Source organism: Salvia miltiorrhiza, chromosome 7, assembly GCF_028751815.1.
Source record: "Salvia miltiorrhiza cultivar Shanhuang (shh) chromosome 7, IMPLAD_Smil_shh, whole genome shotgun sequence".
Classification (NCBI taxonomy): domain Eukaryota; kingdom Viridiplantae; phylum Streptophyta; class Magnoliopsida; order Lamiales; family Lamiaceae; genus Salvia; species Salvia miltiorrhiza.
Genome location: NC_080393.1, coordinates 2288318 through 2306818, shown reverse-complemented (window position 1 = coordinate 2306818; position 18501 = coordinate 2288318). Strand labels below are relative to the sequence as shown.

The 18501-nt window shown below is 33.6% G+C and overlaps 1 protein-coding gene across 1 annotated transcript; it reads left to right on the top strand.

Moving 5' to 3' along the window:
- The first annotated feature begins 13244 nt into the window (after positions 1-13244).
- LOC130991538 (stem-specific protein TSJT1) lies at positions 13245-16118 on the top strand. The gene is made up of 5 exons (XM_057915813.1): positions 13245-13674; positions 14913-15153; positions 15259-15379; positions 15493-15602; positions 15769-16118. The coding sequence occupies exons 1-5, from the start codon at positions 13472-13474 to the stop codon at positions 15802-15804; spliced, it is 711 nt and encodes a 236-aa protein (XP_057771796.1). The 5' UTR covers positions 13245-13471; the 3' UTR covers positions 15805-16118.
- The last annotated feature ends 2383 nt before the right edge of the window (positions 16119-18501 follow it).

Sequence of the window (18501 nt, the reverse complement as noted above, 5' to 3'; positions counted from 1 at the left end):
ATTGATTCATAGTCCCGTTAGATGAATTCATGTTCCTAAGTTTCATATCTCAAATGAAGGCGTTCTCCATTATTGGGAGGAGGCCAAGGATAATTAAGCCAATTGGTAAATTGAATATCAGAAAATATGTGGTTTGCATTTGTTGAAAGTGACAAGATAGGGTGTGGTGGTAATCTTGATTTTGATTGCACATCCCTATGTTTTTGTATTTGTTGTTTTAGATTATTTGGGGCAGCAAGAAATTTTTTTTATGTAACAAGAAAAATTCTTGGCTTGCCCGAGTTTTTTTTTCAAATTGATTTACATAATGTTGAATTAACTTAGATTTTCCCATGAATTGATCATAGGAAGATTAACGAGATATTACAATATGAACTACTTTTGCGTACATAACTAATGAGATAACAAAATTTCACACCTAATTATTTGTTTGTTTAATGTAATTAGATATTTTGTATTTTAATTAAAAAAATACAAATTTTATAAGTTTAACAAAACGCCAAACTTTTCTACGTACATGTGATACATTAATTAATATTTTTAAATAAATTGAGGAGTCTTGTGTGATATATAGTGGAGGGTTGATAGGTCTTCTTAATCAAATTCAAGCACAATTGAACACCAATAAAATTATAAATATGTCATTTAATATAAATTTGAATTTAATTGCAATATCTACATCCTTTGGCACGTGAGGCAATATATTTTCGTTAATAAAATTACAAAATGCGACTCCACCATAAATATTACTAGAACGATCTCCCGTGCGATGCACGGCGAGTATTGAAATTAAACGACATCAAGTGGATACAAAAATCTGGGACGGAGGGAGTAAAATTTTCAATTTTAAAAGGTAAATTTTTAACTTTGTATAAAGTGTAATGACAATTATAGTTATTAAATAATTAATAATCATTTGATAATGAAAATTAGCATTATATTTTATTATAATTATAAAGTATGATGCATCATAATAAATAAATAATTCACAAATAAAAAAAATTGGAATTATATTTTTTAATATATATACTAATTTCATCTACAAAGTTAAATTAACATTAATACAAAAAAATTATTTTTAAAAAAGTTATAAAATGAACCAATATATATATTCCTTCACCTCTATTACATTTAAACTATTATAATTAAAAAAATATATGTAAACACAAACACATGATATTTACTTATTTTTATCTAAAAATACAAAAAAAAATTAATTAATATAATAGAAAAAAGTAAACATGTCATTAAAGAGAAAATTAACACTCATTAAAGTAGAGAGGAAAGAACAAAATACTAATATTTTAAAACTTTAAATTATCATACCTTATTCATTCTAAATTAATTTTTTTTATCAAAAGATGAAAGATAAGAGATAAATTTTATGGTAAAGAGAGAGAGAGAGAGAGAGAGAGAGAGAGAGAGAAAAATATATAATAACAACAATTATTAAATTACAATAAAACAATTTCGATATAATATTAATAACAACAACAATAATAGTGCAAAAAATGGAAGAGATAAAAATATAAAAGAATAGAGAAAAAGAAATAGGAGAGAGACAAATAATTACCATAAATTTTTTAATTACAATAACTTATTTGTTTCAAATTCATATTTTATGATTTTTATACCAAATTAAAGATCTTGTTATTATCTTTAATTTAAGATACATATAGAATATCTTTCCATATATCAATTTTAATTTTTTTTTAAGAAAATCACTAAAGTATGAAAGAGAGAGTAGAAGAGAGAGAAATTGTATGAAAAAAATAGTGAAAAACACGTGTTTTTTTTTTTTTTTTTTTGCTGAATTGAAATTTTATTAAAGAAACCGGAACCTAAAAAAACCCAAAGAAAAGACCAGGGCCGGGCCTCATTAAAACCTCAAAACGAGGATAAAGAGTACCCGTCTAGATACAAAGAAAACATGAAAGAAACAAGGTGCGGCGGAAACTGAGTTGAGGAGACTTCGGAAGTTCCGGCCGTACCATCACCCCCAAATCTCCCCGGTTCCCACCAAGCACCGAACAAACAACCCAGGACAAGCTATCGCACCATGCGAACAAAGGAAGAATGTACATCATCGAAAACCAGCTGAGCAATCTCAGGAATAGAATGAAGCCAAAATCCTTCCTGCGAGTGAGAGGAAGCGAGGTAATCGGCAACGTGGTTACCTTCCCGGTAGTTATGAGAGCAACGGAGGTTGTAGTGCTCCACACCTTTAAGCGCCGCCCGCCATCTGCTCCGAAAACGCCACGGGACCGGAACCTCACGATTATTGAAGACATTCACAACGTATGTTGAATCAGATTCAATCCAGAGGTTATACCATTGATGAGCAGCAGCCCTCTCAAGAATAATAATAAAAGAAAAAAGTTCCGCCTCAAAGGCAAAACCGGCTCCTGCCGAAAAGTGAAAGCACGCCACCACCGAATTAAAGGCATTTCTGACCACACCACCAGCATGCATCACCGGAGGATTACCCCTAATGGACCCGTCGATATTGGCTTTGAGCCAAGAAGGAGAAGGAAGAGTCCAGCCAACATCAATGGTGACCGGAGCAGGGCGCGGATTGCCTGCAACAGCAAGGCGACGAAGGATCCCGAGCTCAAACACCGAGTTCGCCATGCTTCCTAATTTAAAATTGCTCGCAGCCTCCAAAAAGGAAATCTTAAGAAGCTTCATCATAGCATGAGGTGAGGCCACAACATTCTGAAAAATCAATTGGTTACGAGAGTACCAGAGACCCCAAAGAATTGTTACGACGCCCACACGCCAAAGGCTTGTCACCTGCGCACTTGCATTATAATTCATGGCAAAGATAATGATACTGCCAATATCATGAAAAAACGGAACCTCCATCTCAAACCATGAGAAAAGAAAACCCCATAAATGCTTAGCAAAGTTACAACCCCAAAAAAGATGATCTATATTTTCCTCTGCATTGAGACAGAGGCTGCAAATGTTAGGCCCAATGAAACCACAACGTTGAATCGCATCCATAGTAGGCAGACGGCCCAAAATGATCCGCCAACAAGTGATAGAACGACGCACCGGGATGAAAGGTGCCCAAATCCACTTCCCCCAATCCACCGAAGGAAACGGTGGAGCGAAATGATCAAAGGCCAAAGAAGCCGAAATATTGCCAAACCGAGAGTGCACCCAAGCTCGCTCATCCTCCATATCCCCAGTCGGAAGCGAGATAATGTCGAAAGCAACCTCCGGAAAAGCCACCAGAAACGAATCAGTGAGATGCCAAATATCATCATAATAAAAATCTGACACTTTGTGCGTGAGAAAAGGAGCCATGTAGCTTGGAATACGTAGGCGCGAGAAGATCTTATACCCTAGCCAATTGTCATGCCAAAAAGAGACGGAATCTCCTCGTCCAATAATACAGAACGTATCCTGCACGATCTGCTGAATCGGCTTACGAACACCAAGCCAGATAGAGGAGGAAAACCAACGGGAGGAAGGACGTAACAGCGGGGAGAGATAACGCCGGCGAAAGAGATCGAAACCAAGGGTTCGTTCCTTAATGACTTGCCAGCCCAATCTGAACATAAAGCTCTTGTTGATATCAGAAAAGCTCTTCACACCCAAACCACCCCTCAGCTTAGGAGCGCAAACCCTATTCCACGCAACCGAGGAACGAGCCTTTGACGTGATACACCCAGTCCAAATAAAAGAGCGACAAGCTTTATCAAGCTCATGAAGCAGCTTAGCCGGCCACTGATAAATAAGCATGCTATGAACTGCCGAGCTCTGAATCACCGAAGCAACTAAACAAACCCGTCCAGCCATAGAAAGTTGCAAACCCTTCCACCTAGAGAACTTCGACAGAATAAAATCTTTAATCTTGACCAGATGAGAAGCCGAGACCCGGCCAGGGAAAACAGGAACCCCCAGATAGGTGAACGGAAGGGAGGCAATAGAAAAATAGAGAATACGCCGAAGACGCCTCTGCACCTGCGTAGGAACCCCCTTACCAAAATAAATAGTAGACTTATCGGCGTTGCAATGTTGTCCCGAGACTTGAGCATAAATTTGCAAAATAGAATTAATCATGATACACGAACGTTTAGAAGCGCGACAAAACAGCAACACATCATCAGCATACAACAAATGCGAGGGGAAACACAACTGGCGAGACATTTGCATCTGTGAGATAAAACCATTATCAACCGCGTGGAGAAGCAGTCTACTCAAAAGATCTTCAGCTAAACCGAAAAGAATGGGAGAGAGAGGATCTCCTTGCCCCACTCCTCTGCAACAAGCAAAATAGCCATGCACCACTCCATTAAACATGACAGAAATACGAGCAGAAGCGAAGATAGTCTGAATCCAATTTCTGAAGAGCGTAGGAAAACCAAACGCCTTGAGAACCACATCCATGAACTCCCAATTCAGAGTATCAAACGCCTTCTTAATATCCACCTTCAATGCCATATTATTCCCTTTACGAGACCGATTCATGCAATTAACACCTTCTGACGCGAGCAAAATACCTTCATGTATCGAGCGTCCAGCCACAAACCCGAACTGATTCGGCGAGATAATGTCAGAAGCAAAGGTATTAACACGCGTAGCAAGGATTTTCGTGATGATTTTAAACAAAAAATTTCCCAAGACAATAGGCCTATAATCAGAAATAGACACGGCGTCATCCTTCTTAGGAAGCAGAGTTAAGAAATTGGAATTCAAACCCTTAGGCAAGTAATGTCTCTGGAAAAAACGTTGCACCGCAGAGATCACATCCGAACAAATAATATCCCAAGCAACCTGAAAAAATTTACCACTGAAACCATCCGGTCCAGGAGCACCGTTGCCATTCATGGAAAAAACCGTTGCCCGTATCTCATCCTCCGACGGGCAACAAATGAGCGACTCCCCTTGATTCTGAGTAACTAAATTAGGAACGTGCCCACTAATCCAAGATCGATCCATATCCTGGGTAGAATCAGTAAAAAGATCGACGTAAAACTGAACCACATGATCAGCCATAATCGTGTGATCATCAATCAAAATGTCGCCGAATCAGTGGAAGGAAAGAGAAAAATTGACGGGAACAAAAACTGGTGTTTCATATATATATATATATATATAGATTGTCAAATTCAAGAGGCATGAAATCTCCTGTACACCCGGATGTACAATGTCATTTCCATAATATCATAGTGTCATTTAGTATTAATGTCATTTCAATATAATATTAATATCATTTCGTGATAATGTTATTTATATAATATGATAGTGTCATTTGTAAAACAAAATAGTATTAGTGTCATTTTAAAATAATATTAATGTTAGTGTTATTTATACCCAAATGTACGGTACACGCGGATATAGACCACCTTTTTAAGACGGGAAGGGAGCAATTAAAATTTAGGCGAGAAAATAAATGTTGCTATTGACTAATTGAAGGACCGCCATGTTCAAATATCTCTTCCAAAATTATTTTCATATATATATATATATATATATAGAAAATGGTTTCAACGAGATCATCATACGGTGAGATCTTAGATGAATTTGTAGGTGTTGATTGAACTTGAAGATATTGATTTAATGTATTATCTTATGACTGATATTTACTTGGATGATGAAATTTTTTACTTGTAATTGAATCCAGAAGTGACGAAAATTTTATTAATTATTCGAATAACATGATTTAACACTGTATACTGCCTTATTCATTATTATCACTCCTCATGAAAAATAGCAATCTCACTAGAACCTAACCCTATATATATTTCATATATGATGAGATTTTAGATTGATTTGTAGGGGCGGATTCAACACTATATATTATCTTATTCAACACTATATACTAGCTTATTCATTATTATCACTTCTCATGAAAAATAACAATCTAACACCTATATATATCTCTCACTAGAACCTAACCTTATATATATATAGGGGTGGGCTACCGTGAGAGCACATCTTAAAATAAGAAATAAGAGCAATTTTTAATGCATGAATTTTATGTAGAACACGTGTGAATTCGCTGTATAAAGGTATGAATTGTGAAAAATAAATTTTTGCTACCTTTGGGATTCGAACTCAGGACCATAAATCCATCCAACATTAGATTGATTTGTAGTTGATGATTTAATGTATTCTATAACTGATATTTACCTGGTGGGGAATTTTTTTACATAAATTTAAATTTTAGAGGGAACGAAAATTTTACTAATTTTTTAAATATCGTTATTCAACATTATATACTATCTTATTCAACATTATATATTAATTTATTCATTATTTTCACATCTCAAATAGCAACCTCACCGTACCATAACCCTATATCTATATCTATATATAAATATAACTCTCTCTCTCTATATATATATTCCACTCCAATTGAGATAACGAAAAACATAAGAAAAAAGAAACTGGTGGAATAAGATTATGATAAAGGCCAACTATATCTGACTCCCATTTGCCCACACGGCAATAAAAGAACAGCGGGCCATGCCCATTGCCAAAAACTATGGGCGTCAATATCACAATTTTTTCTTTTTTTCTTTTTTCTTTTTTTTTTTTTTTTGTTTTTTGATTTTTTTGATTTTTTTTTTAACCAGTCAATATCACAATTCACAACTTGTTCATATATTTTCTTTTATTATAAAAAGTTGTCGACAATTCACATTAAATAATACTCCCTCCGTCCACGAAATGAGTACCCATTTGTGGACGGCACGGGTTTTAAGAAATGTATGGAGTGTAGTGTGAATAGTTTAAGTGTCCCACTTTTTGAGTGTATTAATTAAAGAGATGTTTGGGGTACACTTGCCAAAAAGGGAAATGGGTACTCATTTCGTGGACGGACGAAAAAGGAAATATAGGTACTCATTTCGTGGACGGATGGAATATATATACATTTTATCTTCCAAAAAAATATCTACAATTTTTTTTAATTATCTAAAATTCAGTTTTTGACCTAAAGTCATTATCTTTGGGTAACAGTTGATAGTAAATTTGCAATTGATAAACTAATAGTAATATTTATTACCGATAATAGTTTCGATCAATTACGAAAGAGGCACTTTCCCTTGCAACCGGTTGCACCGTGTAACTGGTTTCTGAACGACACTACTTCAACATACAAATGATACTTGAAGATCTTCAAGTGTCATTTATATGTTGAAGTAGTGTCATTTCGAAATGTTCAAGTATCATTTCCCCAATAAAGTAGTGTCATTTTGAAAATCAATTGTATTGTGCAATCGATTGCAATGAGTATTTGTGATTATGAAAACGGATACATTTTCCAAAACCATTCAGTTCGCTAGTTTTGGCCGCCGAATTGATCAATTACGACATGCAGATTCAAAGAGTTACTATTTGATTAGACTTTTAAATTGTCGCATAATCAATTTTCGATTTTTAGCTAAAATTAAGTGTCATCAAAATTTAAATTCGTATCGAATTCTAAAAAAATTAAAAGTTCATATATATATTTTTTACCTTCTCTCAAAACAGAAAAGATAGTAGCTTTTAAACTTTTAAATTGTCACATAATTAATCAATTCATGCAGATTCAAAGAGTTATAGTAACGAAACACAGCTTAATTGATAAGATGTTTCCCTCTCACCACTAGATTAGGGGTTCGAGATTTTCGATTTCCTACTATTACTCTATTAGCACGAATTTAATTTTTTTTGGACCCAAATTAATAGTATAATAAGTTACTTGCCAGTGGCTATCAAACTCATCATAAAAAGACATCATAATTAATGAAATACGTAAAAGTTTTAGTACGATATATTTTTTTCTGTAAATATATAGCATTTCAAAAAAATCAAAATAACAAGTGGGAATGCAAATATGATTAACGTCCCCTCAATTCAAATGGGTCTATTATATATATCTATCTGATTTTATTCTAACGAAACCACATGAATTGATTCCAAAGATGCTTATTAAATAATAATTTAATGTGAGTTTAAGTATAATTAATAAAGTATGTGATTAATTTGATTCTGACAAATTGCATGAATATGTTTTCAATACGTCTCACGAGTACACAGAAAACTTGATTCCATCCATTGTTTTAGAATGCTGCAATTAGATTAGTTTTAAAATTAATCTAGAAAATGGATAATTACTGAATTTCAACCATTGAGATCATCTATCAAATATTCTTGTTTTTTTTTTTAATAATTATTTTGTAGAGCCTAGATTGCTTTTAAGATGGTTGATGGCTGTTGTATCGATTGTTAATTGTCTTTTAATTTGTCAAATCATAATTGATTTGGTATTGATTTACGATTGTTTGTTATTCATTCGTAATCAAGTGGAGTGAACTCATGTTTGTTTATATGGTCTTAGTAATTTTTTTTTTGAAATTATAAAATGTATCTGAATATAATTAATTATGCAATCCGCAGATAGGCAGGACCTCACCACCACCAAAACGGTGGGAAAACATCATCTCACGCAAGCGAAAAACGCCATGTGCGTGATACCTCAACACCAAATAATACAACACTGCACGCATGCGAGATTGAATCTAAAACATCTCATGAAAAAGAGTATTTGAATGTCTCAACTTTACCACTAGAGCAAGTCTCATTGACTTACATGATCTTATTAGTTAAAAGGGAGGAATACCACTTAGCTATAATGTTCGGGTATCCTAGTGTAAAATTTGATGTGAGCACCTTTCGTGAGCATCGCTTACGTTTAGTTCATATTATTATTATTATTATTATTATTATTAAAAGAATAAGGTAAGCACCAAGTCTTAATCTCGATGCACAAAAAGTCTACCACTATCAATAGTTGATGATGTATTTCTATTGGGCTGATGTCGCTATTTTCTTTTTCTTTTTTTGAAGATATTGATGATGTATTTCTTATTTAAGGAATTTCAATTTCAATTTGAGGAAAATATTTCAAGCTATTTAACAAACAGATGACGACATGTAAGATATAACTTTGAGTATAAAAATTAAGATCTTATATATTTGGAATAATCAGAGAGACATAGTTAATTTATTGGTATAATTAATTCCTTAATAGACCAGTCACCAGACAGTTTATTCTAACACATTTATCTATCATAAAGTGAAGCCAACTAACGTGATGATATTGCAAAACAACGACAATAAATAGGTATTTTGGTTCTTAAGAAAAAAATATGTCCTATTAATTACTATTCTCATTTGTCTTAAGACTTATATTTAATTGTTTTGGAGTTAACTGAGTGTGCGAACATGCACACCCGAACCATCGAGCCACCTTCACGAGTCACGTTATCAAAACTTTAGGCTCCTCAAAATTACTCACAAAAATAATGTGCATGCCCAACTTCCGCCACAAACCGTTGCGATGGTTCATGGCTCAGATCCGTTATCTGAAGGCCGAACTATTGCATCAATTCAGTGCGCCACGAGTCGATCACATGCCAACTTGTGCCTGCCTCGTGCAACCGCCGCCACCAAGCTAGGCGAACTACTGGTACCACACATCCAAATCACCGAGTCATCTTCACGAGTTACGTTGTCAAAACTTTATGCTACTCAAGACGTTGTGTATGTGCAAAGTGTAAATATGCTTTCAAAGTGCTCATTGCGACGTGCTCGTGCTCGGAGCTGGAAGCGGATGGTGCGAAGTTCCGACTAGGCAATTGGGCCAACCCTAATGGGAATTTCTTTATAAATAACTCGGAACTTTATTAAGTTTTCAATGTTGAAAAACAACCTTTAGACACTCTAAACTCTTCACAGTCATCTTATAGATTGATGTACTCAAAATATAGATTCATGTCTAGTAATCTCACTAAATCCCAATGAATTGCCATAATTTATTATAGTTTTAGATTGATATTTATAGAAAATTTTCAACAACATCCACGTATCATCTTCAATTGTCAACAACTTTTTTTCGATATAAAAATTCATTCAGTGACTGAACTTGACATAAATTCAATTCTTTCAATTGAACAATACTATATTTAATTATTAATGATTTCATAGGCTTATACATGACCCAACAAATCATATTGTCATATAAAAAAATTGCAATTAAAATTATTTTGGATTTCAACTACAAACTTGCAGATAGTATAAGATGAAAGTAGTGAAAACAAGATTCTCAACAATTAAAAATTCATTAAACTTTTTTTAGTAAAAGTGAGGTTGGGGAGAAAAAGAACTAAAGTCAAATTATATGCATTAGGAGTGTTATTTATTTGACATTTTATTGTTTGAGCTTTTAAAGGATAATTATAATTATGGATCAATCAAATATTTTGTCCGAGTTGAGTGCAAATTAGTCCAAGGTAACTTGGTAAAATTGTAGTAAGAACTAATCAAACAATACATATATTAGATTCAGTTTAGATTAACATTAGGTTGCTAATTCTAACCGGCCCCAAGATGTAGCAGTTTTACTTGCTCTCAAATCCTAAAAAAAGATTTACACCTTTCGTGCAAAACTTGAGCAATATTTTTTTTTGAATTGTTCCGCGAAGTTTGAGCACATTTTTTATATGACAAAATTTTCCCTTTATTCATATTTTCACTTTTTCACCTACCACACTTAACACACAAAATACTACTTCCTTCGTCCCATTACAAATGTTCATCTTTTCATAATGGGATGTTTCATTACAAATGTCTCATTCTATTTTTGATAATATATTCCACCAATTTACTTTATCTATTTTTTACACATTTCTTAATCTTCGTGCCCAAAAGTAATGAGAAATTTGTAATGAAACAGAGGGAGTAGTTCTTTAAAATTCGCGCTGAAAAGAAATTACTCAAGTTTCGCGGGACGGAGAGAGATATGATACCGATTGATTGTAGTAAATAATACCCCATCCGTCCTATTGATCTTATAATGTTTTCCTTTTTGGGTTGTCCCATTGATCTCGTCTTATTTCTATATATGATAATGAGTTTACACTGCAGACAATATGACATCACACCTTTATACCGTTTTTACTACACTAATTATACTCTTCTTAATAATCGTACCCAAAAGAAATGAAACAAGCTTAATGGGATGGAGGGAGTATATCGATAATTTGCATTTGTAATTTTGAACTGATGTAGTTTACTGCCGAATATGAAAAAAAATTTATCAATTAAAGCTTATTTATGATTATTTTTTAATTGATCATAAATTTCGATTCATACTACTTCCTCCGTCCCATGAACCATGACACACTTCTTTTCGGCACGAGAATTAAAAAATTGGTATTTTGTGTGTTAAGTGTGTTAGGTGAAAAAGTGAAAATATGAATGAAAGGTAAATTTTTTGTCATTTTTAGAAATGTGTCATGCTTCGTGGGACGGAGGGAGTATTAAACGAATAATAAAGATAAATATTAAAGCAAAGTATTTATAATTATTCGAACTAAAAGATTAACCATAATAATTTCAAGCTTATCCTTTAGCTGAAAAAATGAAAGCAGATACTACTACTATCAAAGGGAATTTTCAAAGAAAAAGGGGAAAATCAATTGAGAAGAATCAGGACACGTGGCGGAATCTCCGTCGTCGCTTGTGGAATCTAGAATACACCCGACGCCACAGACGATGAGCTCTCTCCGAGGCTTTGGTTTTTCACCTCTAGTGCGTGACACGGCATCACATAAAATCCAAAACCTCCGCTTCTGGGCCCCACAACTTGCCCCCACGGGAATCATCGCCCCCCACCCCTCGTGGGACCCACTTCGTATCCGATATTTCGCGCTGCTCCCATTCTTTACGTCTAATATCACTTCTGCCCCAGAGTTGCTTCTTTATTCCTTTTCTTACCATGAAAATAGGGGGGAAATTTACCTCATAGCCCTTGAATTTTGGTTTTGGAATTATGATTTGCTGTCTCAGTCAACTATTTGGAAAAACACCTTGTTGTAATTGGTAAAGATAAAGTGGTCCAAAAGATAATCCTTATGGTAGTAGATTTTTTGTTGGGACACTTTTTATATAGATTGTTGTAAATACAATTCCTTACTTAATTCCTCCGTCGTATTCCAATAGGCTCATTTCTTTTGGGCACGGAGATTAAGAAAATTTATTTTTTAGTAGGAAAGTGGTAGAAAAATGGTGTGGTCCACACCAATTAAGTACACATTTTTTACTCAAAATGAAAAACGAGTCTATTAGAGTGAGACATCTCAAAAAAGAAAACGAACCTATTGGAGTGAGACAGAGAGAATATAATTTAAATACTTCATACTTCCACAAATAGTATATAATATTATATTTGGCACGCGTTTTAATAAAATAGTTAATTTAGTGGATAGAGGGTTCAAACATGTAAAAATGTGTGATTGTGTTTGAATTGAGTTTGGGTCATGAGTGATAAACAATTATTGTATACTCTTTTCAGACGGAAAGAGTAATATTTATATATAAAAAAATATTATAGATATAGATAGCTATTTAGGTAGTGTTAGAACTTAGGTATAAGCAAAAATCGAATAAGATCGAAATATTCAATTTAATAAATAGTTGTTGTTTTTCAAGAACAAATAACGGATCAAATTGATCATTAATCTATAAAATAAGTGTTTCAAAGTTGAAATAATAAAATCAAATTAAAGCATATTTGATTTTATCATGACAATGTGATCTCCATCCTATTTAATACTCATAATTTGTCGAATAAAAATATTCTAGCACTAAAATCGATATAATTATAACATAAAAAAATAAAATCTCAATAAATAACAAAAGAACAAACATGCTTCAAAGTTAATAACAATAAGATATTTATTCTATTTTGGATCTTGATATGGACATTGATCTATTTAACTTAATTATTAAATAACACTTGTAGTTTTATAAGATATTGGTTTACCATTTTTTTTTTTGAAGTTACAAGAGGCATCTGAATACAATCAATTATGTAACCCGCACGCAGGCGGGAGCTCAACACCATTCAACGGTGGAAAAACATCACCACACGTAGGCGAGAACGCCTTGCGTGTGGGACCACAACATCAAATAATACAATACAATAATAATACATCACCATCTAAAGTGGAAAAACATCGCCATCAAACGGGATTGGAAAAATAGTTCTCTCATATATAAAAGGCCAAAAACACTATGAAGTAACTACAATCTACAAGGGTAAAAGTTGGTGACTTTTTCATCATTTATTTCTAACCACAAAATGCATTAAATTGGCTTTATTGAGATGGAAACTAACTTTATCCCTATCTTACGTAGTAATATTTAATAAAATTAGAGACTAAAGTGTAAGGAGGCATTAATCGGGGGAGGTAAGCTGCAAGTTACAACCTTCTCCCAATTATTCAAAATAAAATAAAAATGGATTCAAGTCGTGAATTTACGAAAACACCCTCACCTTTCTTTCTATAAATCCAAATCGCCCCTCTCTGTATTTCCTTCCATTCCATTTCCATACCCTTCAGCCACTGTAATAGAAGCATATTATTCTGTGTGTATCTCCATTTCTAGAGAGAGGAGAGAGAAAATGTTGGGAGTATTCAGCAGCTCGATCATGTCGCCGCCGGAAGAGCTGGTGGCAGCGGGGAGCCGGACGCCGTCGCCTAAAGTGACGGCGGACAAGCTGGTGGCGCGATTCCTCGACGCCAATGCTTCCGCGGTCTCCGTTAAGGTCGGCGATGATGTCCAGCTGGCCTACTCTCACAGCAATCAGTCTGCTTTGCTGCCGAGGTATGCACAGTGGATGAAATCGGTTTTGATCGTCGGTTAATGATGATCTAATTGACGATTTTTGAGTATTTTTTGTATTTTGAGCATTTGAATTGTTTGTTTGATTGCAACGTATATTATGCAGAGAATCGGATCATTTAGAGTGGTATGTTTTTGGAGGACCGAGTTTGTTTAGTGGCTGCATTATGATGGAATTAATTAGCTGTGGTTTATAGTCGGATTATGCAAATTATTTGTGATACTTTTATGTTTTATGTGGTTTTTGAACTTTGCTCTAAGATAATGAGATAATATAATTCAATAATTCGTTATTTTGCGATTTGTTAATCGTCTATTGATAGAATAATAGAATATGAATATGATTCAGATGGAGAAAGATGGAAATCAAATAATTTCGTGATTTGTTGCTCCGTCACTTTTAATAGCCTTGTTGATTGTGATTGTGATCATGATCTTAGTGATCAACGATGTTTAAGGGAGGTATTAGAAAATTATATACATAATTGGTGCAAGAACTGGAATTTAATGATTCTGATTTTATTTTTCATGTTCCTAAATTTAGGTGTAATTTAAATTTAATTTATTGTATCGAGGTGGATAATAATGGTGCAATCGAATATGACGACAAACCCATAACAGAATACGAAGACGATGCGGAATGAATTCTAGTCAAGACTAGACCTGTCTTGATGTGCACCCATCCATAGCCATAGGAAAAGTAGATCCAAAATAGCAAGATAAGATTAGTTGACTTTTTTTAATTCCTTAGATTTCTTAACAGATTAGAACTCCCTGTGTTTTATTATGTTATTTTAAAATTAATTCATCTAACTATGCCATAATCTGAAGAGGTTTATCCTTTAATACAATTAAGTTGCCATACCTGAAATTTACATAGATACACATCCATATCCGACTCTTAGTAGATGAGAAAAAAAGATTTAGTTTGGCCTATTTTTCCACTACTTTGGAGTGATGCAAATAGCTTCAGGAAAAATGCCGACAGATAGGGTAGTTGAGATATAAATGAAAACTTAAAATTACTCCATGATGCATGATGGGCCATGTCTGTTTTCCTTGTTTGGTAGGTCCACTGTTGACTTCTAGAGTGTCTATAATTTTGATCAAGACAGGATCCTAATCTCTGTTTATCAACTGTACTTATCAATAATAGTTTATGCTAGTTTATTGATCGTGTGATGGTTGAATGAGCCTGATTTTGGATGAAAACATTGCAGATCGTTTGCAGTGAAGGATGAAATATTCTGCTTGTTTGAAGGCGTACTCGACAACTTGGGGAGCCTTAAGCAGCAATACGGGCTTGCGAAATCTGCAAACGAGGTGCTTTTGATGATTGAAGCATACAAGACGCTTCGCGATAGGGCACCTTATCCACCGAATCATGTTGTTGGCCATCTTGAAGGGAACTTTGCCTTCATAGTCTTCGACAAGTCCACTTCGACTTTATTTGTGGCTACGGTGAATAACTACACTTACATTTAGTCATTTACCTAACTAAATGATTATCATTGGTCTATTGGTTTTAACCAATAAACTTAATTTGAGTTGGTGGTGTTGTGACAGGACCCAAATGCTAAGGTTCCTCTCTATTGGGGAATCACTGCTGACGGATACGTCGCGTTTGCTGATGATGCCAACTTGCTCAAGGGTGCTTGTGGGAAGTCCCTTGCTTCTTTCCCACAAGGTAAGACTTCCACTTTGATATATTACCTCCAGATATGTTGTCACCATCTTTCTTTTATGTGGTAGTGATTTGTGTTTAACACATAAAATCCATGTGTATGCTCCGTTTGTCAGGATGCTTCTTCTCCACAGCAGTTGGTGAGATTAGAAGCTACGAGAATCCGAAAAATAAGATCACAGCTATCCCTGCTCAGGAGGAGGAGATATGGGGAGCTAAATTCATGGTAAGTTAAACTCTTTTAGTATTTGCTTATTTGTGATTGATGTTCATCATTGGGTGAAATTTGACATGTAACTATCTACTATTTAAAGCTTAAGCTCTAGCAGCCACATCTTCGCCGTGCCGACTTTTCGAGTATTTATTGTGTGTGTGGTGTTGTGATATTTCAGGTGGAAGGGCCAAGCATTGTTGCAGCCACAAAATAGATGAGGCTTTGAACTCTATGAGTTGGTCTGTTATTTCAAAGGGCACCACAAGGAAGTGGTGGGCATATGAGAGAGAGAGAGAAGAGAGGGAAAGAGAGAGAAAGAGAGCATTGTAAATAAATGGAAGAGTTTGGTGTCAAGAAAGTAGGGATAATTTAAGGCTTTTAGTTGGTATGTCAAAAGAAGTTGTGCTAATTTTAGGGCTTGTTTGTTACTTTTTTTTTATCTCTCACAATGCTGTTGGAGTTTCAAATCCTTTGTATTTTGTATAGTCTTTTCTTAGTTGTGTAATAATATGGTTTATTTCAGTGGCACTTTATTGGGTAATTCCTAGCTAATCACATTTCATTGAGTAATCAATTACCATCAACTATTCAACAAACGATGTAACAATTAATATAAGCAATAACACAAGTAAAATCATAGTATTTCACATGATTACAGGATAAAATTACATGGCATTAATGAAACAATTATATGTAAAAATTGATTATTTATATCCTAACAGTACATAGACTTAACTAATGATATTTATTTGTTTAAAAAAGTATAAGTGCATCGCATCATATCATTTATATTTGTGATGTCGTGTTACGAAATTATGTATTACTACTAGATAATTATTATTCTGTCCAATAGTAACGTTGCTGCCGAAGCCCATTTATCGTGATTTACTTGGGCTTAAATGGGCTAATCAAACCAAATATTGGCTATTTCTAGGATTCGTGTTATATTAATGTTATAATTTGGGCTTATATTGTTTGGGGTTTCAGCTTTTGGGCCAACTATATATAACACAGTTTACTACGGTTGCTACCACATAATATACTTATCTCATACCCTTACATATCTTCGTCTATTTACAAGATTTAATATTGAATAAAAGGTTATTGACGTCTAAATACATAAACTTAATTTCAAGTAGCCTGATTTTGCACATGAACTTTGAAATAAGAAAAAAAAAAAAAAAAAAACAAAACATAAATTTTAATGATATAACAATTTTATCACAAATTCAATTTCTAGACATTTCTAACTCTACAGAAACCCTATAATTTCCAGACTTAGGCATTTTATAAATCCTCTCAAAATGATGTTGTTTAGAAATGTCTAATACAACGTTATTTTTTAAAATGTCCGATGAGCATACGTCAATATTCCAACTTGCCACGTCAAGACAACACATGTGAATATTTTTTTTTGTGCAATTTTTTTTGATAGATTAACAATATTAAATAAAGAAATTTAAAGACCACGTCACAGGAGACTCGAATCCGAAACTTTTGGTTTTAAACATTAATTCCTTGCCGATTGGCCAACACATGCACACCTATGTGTAAATTTCTTTATGTGCAAATTTTTATTTGAGAGATGTTTGAACCGACTTTGGGCTATTTTGGGGAAGTGATGCATGTGGAAAGCATTTGAGGTCACGTTGTTTAATTGTCGTTGTGTGAAAATTTAGGTGAATTGTCGTGGCTTTCTCGTTTCTTTGTTTTGGATTTGCTTCTATCTTTTTTGGAGCTTTAAATCCCGTGGGTCACACTATTCATGTATATACATTGTATATAGAGATAATGAAATAAAAGAATTCTCAAAGTAAGAATTTTGATTTAATTTAAAACGTTAATTTTTATATGAATTACAATAATTATAAATGAATGCATTTTATAATGTATACTATAATTTATTATTACAGCATATGAAATATTTTATCATGAAATATGTATCATAGTATATAATTTATTTATATTTTAAATTTTCTTTTATGATAAAGAACAAGAACTTGTGCAACGTGTTTCTTTTTTATGATAATATATTATACTCCCTCGGTCACATGAAGCATGACATAGTTCTTTTCGGCATGAGAATAAGAAATTGGTATTTTGTGTCTTAAATGTGATAGATGAAAATGTGAATAATTTTTTTTTGTCATTTTTAGAAACGTGTCAGGCTTCGTGGAACAGATTGAAAATGAAACTGTGTCATGCTTCGTGGGACGGAGGGAATACATATATTGGTGTTTGAATTTGAGTTTTGACCCAATCTCATAAATTTTGATCTATAAGATGGTCCCACGCAGGACACTCACATATTAAAATAATGTATACTTTAGTATTACTATTGAAATGAATTATTGCATAATTGCACTTAGTTTAGTAATTCAATGTACAATCGAAAGATGCCCTTAATCCGAAATATTCAAGAATAAATTATCTCGACTTTGATAGATGAAAGTCAACAAATATACTATTGAATAGTTCAAAGTGTCGATATATCGGTACATTAGTTTAGTTTATTTTTCTCAACCTTAATAGTTACTATAATAACTTTTTTTTTTAATATCCCCACATTTTTGTATAAGATGCATATATCCCATGGAATATTTAGTCAAATTCAACATTTCATCCGCTCAAAATCGTTATCATTTTGTTAATAACGAGGTGGTCTTGGGTACAATCGGGTATACCTTCCTACTCGCATTTAAACCATAATCTGCACTCTGATCTGAATCGTATATATAACATTATTCTGATTACGGATCAATTCGGTTGTACGGAACACCCAGTTATACCCAAATTTTTGTGTAAGATTAATGGTCTGATTTTCAAGACACAAATTTTTTACATTTAATTTAAAATATAGTTCAAAAAATATTTGTACTTTATTTCATAAATAAAATAATAATAATAATAA

What these genes read in the sequence shown, in the direction of transcription:
- LOC130991538 (XM_057915813.1), top strand. Translation starts at nt 13,472, where the DNA reads ATGTTGGGAGTATTCAGCAGCTCGATCATGTCGCCGCCGGAAGAGCTG. An exon ending in CCTTGCTTCTTTCCCACAAG is followed by an intron (nt 15,380 to 15,492) that starts GTAAGACTTCCA and finishes TCCGTTTGTCAG; the next exon opens with GATGCTTCTTCTCCACAGCA. An exon ending in TATGGGGAGCTAAATTCATG is followed by an intron (nt 15,603 to 15,768) that starts GTAAGTTAAACT and finishes GTGATATTTCAG; the next exon opens with GTGGAAGGGCCAAGCATTGT.